The sequence below is a fragment of the Gobio gobio genome (assembly GCF_949357685.1).
Source record: "Gobio gobio genome assembly, chromosome: 24".
Lineage (NCBI taxonomy): Eukaryota > Metazoa > Chordata > Actinopteri > Cypriniformes > Gobionidae > Gobio > Gobio gobio.
In genome coordinates, this window is record NC_137120.1 from 18,819,167 (window position 1) to 18,830,102 (window position 10,936).

Consider the following 10,936-nt stretch of genomic DNA (forward strand, 5'->3'; position numbering starts at 1 on the left):
AGCAATGTTAAGGTGACCGAACAAACACTTATTAAGTAAAGCTGACAATACTCATTTTTTTTAGTAGAAACAACTCAGTAAACCTAAGTAAATTTAGTTACATGAGTTTTTTAAGTAATGTGAACAAGGATGATTTGAGTGCAACTAACAACAGTGAAAGTTCATTTTTTTGAGTGTACTCAGCAATGGTTGTGACTTTTTGTGGTAATGAATTTGCTCATGTTTTGTCTTAAAGCATATTAAAAACACCACATAGACATATAAACAGATAGATTTTCACCACAGGGGGTCCACTTTAAATAAAATAGCCCAGCATGTTAGGTCAAACATTTAACCCAATGGGTTTGTCCATATTTGACCAAGCACTGGGTTGCCATAATGATCTGAATTAGGTTGTTTTTAACCTAATATTGTATGTGTATTACGGTTTCATGAAGAACCTTTCATCCATGGAAAATTTCTATTCCACAAAAGGTTCTTTAGATTTTTTTAAATGTTCTTAACAGTGAGAAAAATGGTTCTTAAATGGCATTTGCAGTAAACACCTTTAGCTTTGTTGGCACATACTTCACCACTCGAAACTAAAATGTAGCATAAAAAGGCCTACAAAATATTCTTTATTGGCCTGTAAAGTCAACATTTGTCCTGAGCTAATGCTCTATGAAGGCTGTATGGGACATTTATAGCATCATAAGTGTTTTAACTCGGTCGGATGAAGACTTCAAGAGGTCAAGTAACAACAAGTTTGCAAGATCAATAAATGTAAATATTTGTGGCCTGACATTTTCTCACACGTCGAGTGTTTTTTTAAAGTCCAAAGTCTGTTCTAGGTGTGTAATACATTTAGAAAAGTCTGTTGTGCATCATAGTTCGTTTGTTTGCATATTGTGAGCTACAGAAGTGGGAAACTATATTTAAAATTGACAAAGTGAGGTTAGACAGGTCACACAGAAACTTCTGTAATTTTGACTACTGTAGTTAACATCTTCATGTCACATAAGTTACCTCTTATGGAAAAAGTGTGGCAATACCATGCAGGGCAAGCAAAAACTTTAAATGGCTAAAAGAATGTGGTACACTTTTTATACCTGTGAAAGAGAAGTAAACTTTAGCATACTTTTAAAAAACATACTCATGTCGAACTGAATGTAATATTTTCAGACACTTAATAGCATGTTATTTGCAATAAACTGAAAATGTATAGTAGATTAAATTTATATGAAATGCAAATAGCTGGACTTCAGTGTGCTTTTGTGACTTAAAGGGATAGTTCACCCAAAAATTAAAACTACCCCATGATTTACTCACCCTCAAGCCATTAGGTGTATGACATTCTTCTTTCATACGAATACAATCAGAGTTATATTTAAAAAATATCAATGTTTCCAAACTTTATAATGGCAGTGACGGGGTCCATTGATATTGAAGCTCAAAAAAGTCACCTTAATTTATATAGCGCTTTTCACAATATAGATTGTTTCAAAGCAGCTTTAGAGTGATAACAGTTTTGGCTGTACATCAGCTCTAGAAAAAAGATATTGTTCAGCTAAAATAAGTTTTTAATTGATTCATTTCCATTGTAAATAATTATTAGTTAGTTACTTTGAGGCCGCTTACACGAGACCATTTTCAACTAAAACACAAAACTCTCATTGCGTTCTGGCCGCTCATCCAGAACGCAAACCTTGAAAAGTTAGTTTTGAAACGATACCGTTATCATCTTTGTGTATCCATCCTTCATAAACGTACTCCACACAGCTCCAGGGCTTAATAAAGGCCTTCTGAAGCGAATCGATGGGTTTTGTAAGAATCTTTTTTTTTCTTCATATTTAATTTCCGCAGAAAGTGGCTTCTCGCAGTTCAAAACGCTTACGCTACGGCCAACGTCATGTTGTGTCAGTTGCGCTTTCTGCATAAGTTGAATACTGAAGACGGTCTGACGGAAGCTAGATATTTTACTTGTTAAATATGGATATTTTTCTTACACAAACCCATCGATTTGCTTCAGAAGGCCTTTATTAACAACCTAGAGCCGTGTGGATTACTTTTATCATAGATGGATGCACTTTTTTGAGCTTAAAACTCGTGGGCACAATTCACTGCCATTATAAAGCTTGGAAACATCAGGATATTTTTAATATAACTCCGATTGTATTCGTCTGAGAGAAGAATGTCATATGCACCTAGGATGGCTTGAGGGTGAGTAAATCATGGGGAAATTTTATTTTAAAGTGAATTAACTCTTTAAGTGTATTAAGAAACGGTCATGAAAGTGACTCTTTTATTTCATTAATATTATATTATCTGCATGTTAATATTACAGTATAATAACTACAAGATTGAAGTACACTACATTACTGTATATTAAAATAAATTAACATCTCATACCTGAAGATCTGTCTGAAAAAATGGGAAAAAGCATCATTCATGTCATTTATCGTTCACATTTTTGTCAATCATCAACATGTGTTCATGGTACATTGATATGTGTGAATGATCTATTGTGCATGCTAAGGTGAGGTCGCTGTGACTCACTGCTGATAGTATGTGGGGTCTGATAGATGAACGCACCTCTGTTGGAGCGGGACACACCACAGTTACACATTTACAGACAGGTGCCTATAAATCCACAGCGACGCTCACCTGCACAAGCACAGCAACGGAAGCCTTACCCGAACAAAGGACTCCGAGAGGCCAGAGTCATCGCACACCCTGTTGTGGACTGTATTTCGCTTTGAATTATGTGTTCTGGAAATTTCGCCAAATGCCTGGGGATAACCCTCATCCCTCTGGCCATCGTCTGTGTCCTCTGCAACATTCTGCTGTTTTTCCCAGGTGGTAATGTGGTCAAACAGACCACTGACATCACAGATGAAGTTTTTTACTTTGGAGGAATTCTGGGATCTGGTGTGCTGGTGAGTGAACGTTTGTGCGGAAAGTTTAATATCTCATTTCTGTAAAGTCAATTCATGTGTAAAAATTTGACTTAACTTATGAAAAGTGAGGAAACTCGTTGCCTTAAAATGATTAAAAAATCTTAATGTGTAATTGAAAAAATCAAGTTCACATAACTTAATTTTTTCAATTATACATGAAGTTTTTTTCTTAATCATTTTAAGGCAACAGGCCACTTGTTATAGTGTGGAGGATTTGCAAATAAATTAGCTCTGTGTTTCATGAATGAAGCTCTTTTATTCTTTTCTTTTGCATTTATCGTGAGTCATTTCACAAAATTCAAAAGAGAACATTTTGCTTGATTGTAAAACTTTTGAGGCAAATGCTCACATTTAATGCATATATTTGGATGGCGTTTGTGTAGATGATTTTCCCTGCGCTGGTTTTCCTGGGATTGAAGAACAACGACTGCTGCGGATGCTGTGGGAATGAGAGCTGCGGAAAACGGTTTGCGGTGAGAAAACTCCCCTTCGACTCAAATGCTATTCTCTTGAGGATTAGAATCATGTGACAAATGACATTTTCACACCATTCCTCCACACAATGGCCACGTTATTCCCGCCATCTGGGAAAAGTGAAATATTCAGAAATTCTTTTTTTCTTGTAAGCGGTTTTCACAACAAATAGGCAACTGTTTCAAAAGTAGAAACATGAATACAATTAAAGTTCCAAACAATATTGAAGCATTTAAGCCTAAAAGTTGCTTAAATGTTTTAAGTACAGTCAACTTGGAGGTTTAAGTCATTTCAACTTAAATTAGGCTACATTAAACTGACTTTATTGAGTTGAATCTTGGATAACTTAAAAAAAGTTATTTTGGTGAGTTAAAGCAATTTAAAAACATATGTTGTCATAACTTATTGATCATATCATTTTTTTACAGTGTTTAGGCTACATTTTGTGTTTTCATTTTAACATTTGGTTTGTTTTCATCTAGATGTTCAGCTCCATTCTGTTTGCTGCGGTCGGAGTTGCTGGCGCTGGTTACTCCGTTATTATCTCCTGCGTGGCCATTAATCACGGACCCAAGTGCTTCACAGAGTTTAACACCGCTAACACCACTTACCTATTTGCAGATGGGTGCGTGTTTATTTTCCAGTGAAATCAAATCAAATAGTAAAAGTCCAGTAACTGTAATGTAACACCCGCGGCTGTTTTATTTCCTTCAGAAACTACCTGTCCAACCGAACGCTGTGGAAAGAATGTACTGGTCCAGGGGACATCATCACATGGCATCTGACTCTGTTTTGCATCCTGCTGATGACCGGTCTGGTTCAGATTGGCCTTTGCGCTTTCCAGGTGATCAACGGGCTCATCGGCACCATCTGTGGAGACTGCTGCGGCTGCTGCGGGGTACGGCACACTCTCCTATAGCAATAATGCTGCTAATAAGACACTGTAAACTCCAATAAGTTGGCAAAACTCAACATTTTAGGCAATCAGTTACATCAAAATGTTTAAGTTAAGAAATTCAAAGTTTAAGTAAACACAACTAGCAGATTTTTACTTTTGTACTCATAACTTGAAATATTTAAGTAGGCCAACTCAAAGCTCACTTAAAATGTTCATGTAATATCAGCTTAAATATTTTTAGGTGTGGAAACTTGGCTAGCTTTTACTAGCTAATTCAATAAAGTACTGTATTGAACTGCAGAACATTTGACATACCTGTTCTCAAACTAAGCTCATGCTCCACTTGTCACCATGATGGAAACCCAAAATACCTTTCTAAAGCCTAGTCCACAAGTACACGGGTAATTTTACAGTTTTGAAAAGAAAAAAAATTGCGTCCACATGAAAAGACAAAATCACGCTATGAAGCGCTGTCAAGAGTAGGGCTGCACGATTTGGGGAAAATATCTAATTGCGATTATTCTGGTTAAAATTGCGATTTGCGATTTGAAGGGGTTTTTTTTTTTTTTTTTTTTTACAAATGAAAAGTGTGTGTGTATAACATTTTGTGTTTATATATTAATATATATAATGATTTTTACTGTTGCTAAATAAAAATATTAAACTAAGTAAGAAATATTACAATTACAATAAAATTTTCATTATTAAAAATAGAGTATTTAAGAATAAATATAACAATATACTACTACTAATGCTAATAATAATAATAATATTTATATTTTACAGAAAATAAATTTTAAAATAAAAACGGTTGGGTTACTGTTAATAAGCAGACAGCCTGACTAAAAATCATTAGAAATGTCTAAGGATTTATTGTAAAATTATTATTATAAAAATCTGTGCTTTTTATCTGTGATATCAATTTCTTAAAGTCTATGTCTTTCATATGAAATATGAGCCTCTTATGCATCCACTGTGGGGAAGAAAACGCCTGTATATTTAAGAAAAACATATGGATTGTCATATAAATTTATTTAGAGAGAAGTACTTTTCTCATTTGTTACCAAAAAATGTAATTCATAATGGAGGCCAGAGGGCGCCCTCGACCAGAAACTCCACATTTGCGTTAGAGACAGTGTTGCCAACTTAGCAATTTTGTTGCTAGATTTAGCAACTTTTCAGACTACCTTAGCAACTTTTTTTTCTAAAAGCACCTAGCAACAAATTTAGCAATTTTTTAAATTTATTTGGCAACTTTTAGCAACTTCTGGAAAGTGACTCTAATCCAAACAACACATGTACAAGCTAGCTCAATAGGCCGAGCGGTTCATTCATAATTCCTTAAGATCGCTGTGGAAATCGCTGTAAAAACCGGAAGATCATTTAGGTAGCATATTTACGGAGCCCTGCATATGACATGCAGGAAAAAACTAGTAGGCTAAATCGTGCACACGATTTATAAATCAAGGGAACAAATGAGTAAATCATGTGGACAGTTTAGCAAATCGAGGGAACAAATTTGTAAATTTTGCGCACAATTTACTTTTTTTGTTCTTGCACGTCATGTGTGGGGCTCGATCCGTACATATGAACTAACACATTGCTTTAATCTATTTTACAAACAAATCTAAATTAGCATTTCAAATAATATCTATGCGTTACATAATGACGTAGTTTTGCCTTGCGATTACGTAATGACGTCATAGCGCAATGACGTCACAATGTCATTTAGCAACTTTTAGCAACAACTCGATCTGCCTTTAGCAACTTCCCCTGAAAATTTGTTGGCAACAGTGGTTAGAGAAGTAATCGTTTGTTTTCAGGAAATCCCTAATGGGAAGCTAAGCTAGCGCTGCAGGCTGAATAAAAGAAAGTTAGTAACGCTTTAACTGATTAAACATGAGGACAATAAACACTACTGCATCAAGATATGGTGTTTTTGAGTTCTTCAAGCCTTCTCAGGTATCTTCATAATAATAAAGCTGTGCTGGTTGACATAGACTTCATCACTGCCTATAAAATAAAGCGTTGTCTGCCTCATTCTGTGATAAGAAGCCACGTCAGCTCACAAACACTCGACTGGCGATATGAAATGAGTTAACGTGTGTTATTAAACGTATTTTGTTGGACAACAGATTTATGAACATTTCACATTACTATTTTGTGAAGTTGTTTTACACGTGTTGTTTTTTCAAATGCACGCTATAAGAGCCGCTCTTCACTAACAAGCTGGGAATGTATTTATTTAATTAAAATCGCAGCCTTTGCGCTTTCATAGTCACACATCAGCCAAATCGCGATTGCGGTTCGATTTCGATTAATCGTGCAGCCCTAGTCAAGAGCATGCCAAACCAACAGGTGGTGATATAATCCTAACCGTAAAGCCGGTTCTGGTTTTGACGTACAACAAGCCAAAATCTCAGATTTCACTGTCCACATGACAATACTGTAAGCGGAGTTTTCTAAAAATCTTCACCCTGGCAGAAGTTTTCAATAAAGTTCAGTTTTGCATGTGGACGAACGGCCAAACCGTATAGAAAAAATTGCGGTTTTGAAAATACCCATGTTCATGTGGACAGGGCCTAAATTAGCATTGCTAAACATTAAACACTACCAATTCTCCAATTTAACATTAAGCTTGCACATACAAAAAAACATTATAGAACACTTAATTTTAGCATTTACTGTCCCTTTTGAGTGTCATAGCAAAGCATTCTGGGGAAAAAAAAAATCTCAGCCCATTTTCAGTTAAATTTAAGTTTGTCTAAATGAAAAGATACTAGTTCATAAAATTCTAAACAATGAAATAATTCAGATTTCTTAACATGTGTCAGTTTTGAGAACTCAAAAGAAAAATAAGTTTCTATATACTCATAAAACTTAAGTTGATTGAACTAATTTGTTGAATTTAGGTTTACCCTACTCAAACCAATTCATTATTTAGAGCATTATGGATTACAGTGTTAATGCAGCATCCACAGTTTATATCTAACGTGTTTATCTGTGTTTATCCGCAGGAATAAACCACACTGAATGGACTTGGATCAATGATTCTACAGCACTAATCATACATCGATATCTGTAATTGGCAACATTTTTCACCTCATGATTTTTATTTATACTGTTAAGATGGATGGTGTTTTCTTCCGTTTGCTGTATACAACATCTGCCTGATGGCTGATGGCTTATGAAGGCAACAGATATTTGATATTGTTATATATATATATATATATGCCTTTATAGGCTACAAATGATGTTTAATATAGATTTATATGAAATTATATATATATATATATATATATATATATATATATATATATATATATATATATATAATAGCTAGTATATTGATACATAGGCCTATTAAAAAGCTATTTATTCAAACTGTAAGAGAATGTTATTTTCGTACAAGCATTTAGTCTTTTTTAATGATGAAAGTGAGCGTGCAAATATGTGAAATATTTGATTAAAGAATTTAAAAATAGTTTCATTTTATCTCAGGAAATCCATTGCTATATTAGTAAAACCATATTTGACACTTAATAAAGTCTTGAATTAAAACTGTCCTTTTATACTTGCATTTTTCCGTATCACTAAGCAAAAAAACTAAATAAAAAAAAACTTCTCACTGGAGAAAACAGGAAGCAGAAGGACGGACAGTGAGATGATCTGGGAAGCACCGTGACAGACTCTGGAGATTTCGTATTACTTCATAAACAACAGCTGGCCTGTTGGAGATGATTTGCGTAATTTTCTTAACTAAACATGCAATAACAAGCAAGCTGAAACTGTACTTGCGCGTTTTTTATAAGAGTTCTTATGTAACATTTTAACTTGTAGGCCTATCCAAGTTATTGAGAGAAGCTTTCAAGGTAAAGTAAATGTTTGTTGTTCCGCCATTGTGATATTGATGTGTTATCAGTGTGTTTATGAGGGGAATGTTATTTTATGACGGGTTTATAGGCAACAGCTCTCATCTTCACACAGGAATGATTAACTTTATGTCCTATGGTGCTTTATTATTGACATATTTCCCCCTGATACTTTATCAGGCTTTTTGTGGCAAACTAAAAGTATTATAGTTACATGATACATGATTTGTCTCTCCACAAATAGCCAGACCTGCAAAATATCACTTTAGTAACAACAACATTGTGTAATAACAAGCAGCTTTACAAAATAATTCCATGTGAAGCATATGTATGCAATTACACAGTAAAATAAGAACAAACGTAAAAATATAACTTTAATAAGTCATTAGTAAAAAAGCGTTTCATTATATAGCCTAATTGTTAACTGATCATCAGTAGCTTATAAATAGGACTGTAAAATAACATAATGTTTTTAAATGAATTAAGTTCTTATAAAACCAACATGACCCTTTCAATGCAGATCATCATAATTATTTGGATTATTTGGATTTCACTTGAACTCTGGACAGAAATCTCTGACTCAGTAGAGAATAACTCACAAACGCTGACTTGATGCTGAGACCCCTGCTGGACATCTGCGTAACTACAATATTTGTCTGTACTGGCCAATAGACCCTTTGCTAAAACCCGCCCACCCCTTTGTTACTGTTGTTACATCTGATAAGCCATAGAATGTAAACAAAGATGGACGACACCCCTTCACTAGCTTCCATTGTAGTAAGTGAAGCCGCCAATATGTCCGAATATGGCAATGACATCTTGTGCTAATTTGGGACCTGCGTCTGCGCAGTAGCCGCGATATAAAAAAAACCCCCGCACACACACCTGCCGTATCTGTTAGTACAGTTTACTGCAGAACAACTCACTATATCGGTGTGAAATAAACAGTTATGAAAATGCAGAAATAAAAGCTAAAGCTCCAATCTCCTCCCGAAAAAAGTCTGTTGATGCCTCAGAGGCTACTTCTCTCAGAGAAGCTGTCAATCATGACTTCACACCCCTGTTTTTATAGCATCAAATACCTGATTAAAACCAAACTTATTTAAAAAACCAACACTTGAAAGTGATCAGCGTGATTAAAAACTGCCTAAAATGACAGAAACCATCTTTGGGAAAAAAATGTTTGAAGTGTAATTTGATTGTTTAGTTTGCCTCGCGTGAGTCGCGTCCCATTAGAATACATGGGGGATTTATGAGCTATACTGCAGGACCAACCACCTGGGGACGATCGAGATGCTTTGGCCTCACTTTTCAGGTCATGTGAGGCACACTTGGTTCTCACGCAGTTAAAAATACATCGCAAAGCAAAGGACACTACAATAGAGCATCTTTGGGATGTGGTGGAACGGGAGCTTTGTGCCCTGGATGTGCATCCCACAAATCTCCATCAACTGCAAGATGCTATCCTATCAATATGGGCCAACATTTCTAAAGAATGCTTTCAGCACCTTGTTGAATCAATGCCACGCAGAATTAAGGCAGTTCTGAAGGCGAAAGGGGGTCAAACACAGTATTAGTATGGTGTTCCTAATAATCCTTTAGGTGAGTTTATATAATATATATATATATATATACACACACAGATCAGCCATAACATTATGAATAATATTATATGAATAGCATTATGAATAACACCTCCCTAATATTGTGTAGGTGCTCCCTTTTGCTGCCAAAACAGCCCTGACCCATCGAGGCATAGAATCTAGACCCCTGAAAGTGTGCTGTGGTCTCTGGCACCAAGATGTTAGCAGCAGATCCTTTAAGTCCTGTAAGTTGTGAGGTGGGGCCTCCATGGATCGGACTTGTTTGTTCAGCACATCCCGCAGTTGCTCAATTGGATTGAGATCTGGGGAATTTGGAGGCCAAGTCAACACCTCAAACTCGTGCTCCTAAAACTATTCCTGAACCATTTTTGCTTTGTGGCAGGGCGCATTATCCTGCTAAAAGAGGCCACAGCCACCAGGGAATACCGTTTCCATGAAAGGGTGTACAAGGTCTGCAACAATGCTTAGGTAGGTGGTACGGGTCAAAGTGACATCCACATGGATAGCAGGACACAAGGCCTTGCCTTCTTCCCATAGTGCATCCTGGTGCCACGTGTTCCCCAGGTAAGTGATGCACGCACCCGGCCATCCACGTGATGTAAAAGAAAACGTGATTCGTCAGACCAGGAGCTGCAGTTTTGGAGATGCTCTGACCCAGTTGTCTAGCCCTCAATTTGGCCCTCAAATCCTTACGCGTGCCCATTCTTCCTGCTTCTAACACATGGACTTGGACGACAAAATGTTCACTTGCTGCCTAATATATCCACCCACCCACAACAGGTGCTGTGATGAAGAGATAATCAGTGTTATTCACTTCACCTGTCAGTGGTCAATGATATAAATGGTCAATGACTGTCAGCTACAGCTACCAAACAAAACCCGTAAAATAAATTTTAACCCCGTAAAATAAATTTTACTTAAATGTTTTACAGAAAAACATAAAGGCATTTTAAAGGTATTTCCTGAATTATTACAATCAACAATCTAAAAATAAAATAAAAAATTTGTCTAATGACTGTCAACAGTGCTGCCAAGCAAAAATGAATGTAAAACACCCTAATTTAAATAAAGTACAAAAAACTTTTACAGAAAAACACTCATCAGAAAAATTTCCTGATTTATTATTAACAAACACATCCACTGTAAAATGCA

At 35.8% G+C, this 10,936-nt stretch overlaps 1 protein-coding gene across 1 annotated transcript; it reads left to right on the plus strand.

The window, feature by feature from the left end:
* The first annotated feature begins 2,649 nt into the window (after positions 1-2,649).
* Positions 2,650-4,726, plus strand: tm4sf4 (transmembrane 4 L six family member 4). The gene is made up of 4 exons (XM_079807032.1): positions 2,650-2,915; positions 3,320-3,409; positions 3,893-4,035; positions 4,125-4,726. Exons 1-4 carry the CDS (start codon positions 2,742-2,744, stop codon positions 4,327-4,329), a joined length of 612 nt encoding a protein of 203 aa, XP_079663158.1. The 5' UTR covers positions 2,650-2,741; the 3' UTR covers positions 4,330-4,726.
* The last annotated feature ends 6,210 nt before the right edge of the window (positions 4,727-10,936 follow it).

Excerpts from the sequence above, each read along its gene's own strand:
- tm4sf4 (XM_079807032.1), top strand. The coding sequence starts at position 2,742 with ATGTGTTCTGGAAATTTCGCCAAATGCCTGGGGATAACCCTCATCCCT. Across the intron at positions 2,916-3,319 it reads TTCTGGGATCTGGTGTGCTG|ATGATTTTCCCTGCGCTGGT; the intron begins GTGAGTGAACGT and ends GCGTTTGTGTAG. Across the intron at positions 3,410-3,892 it reads GCTGCGGAAAACGGTTTGCG|ATGTTCAGCTCCATTCTGTT; the intron begins GTGAGAAAACTC and ends GTTTTCATCTAG.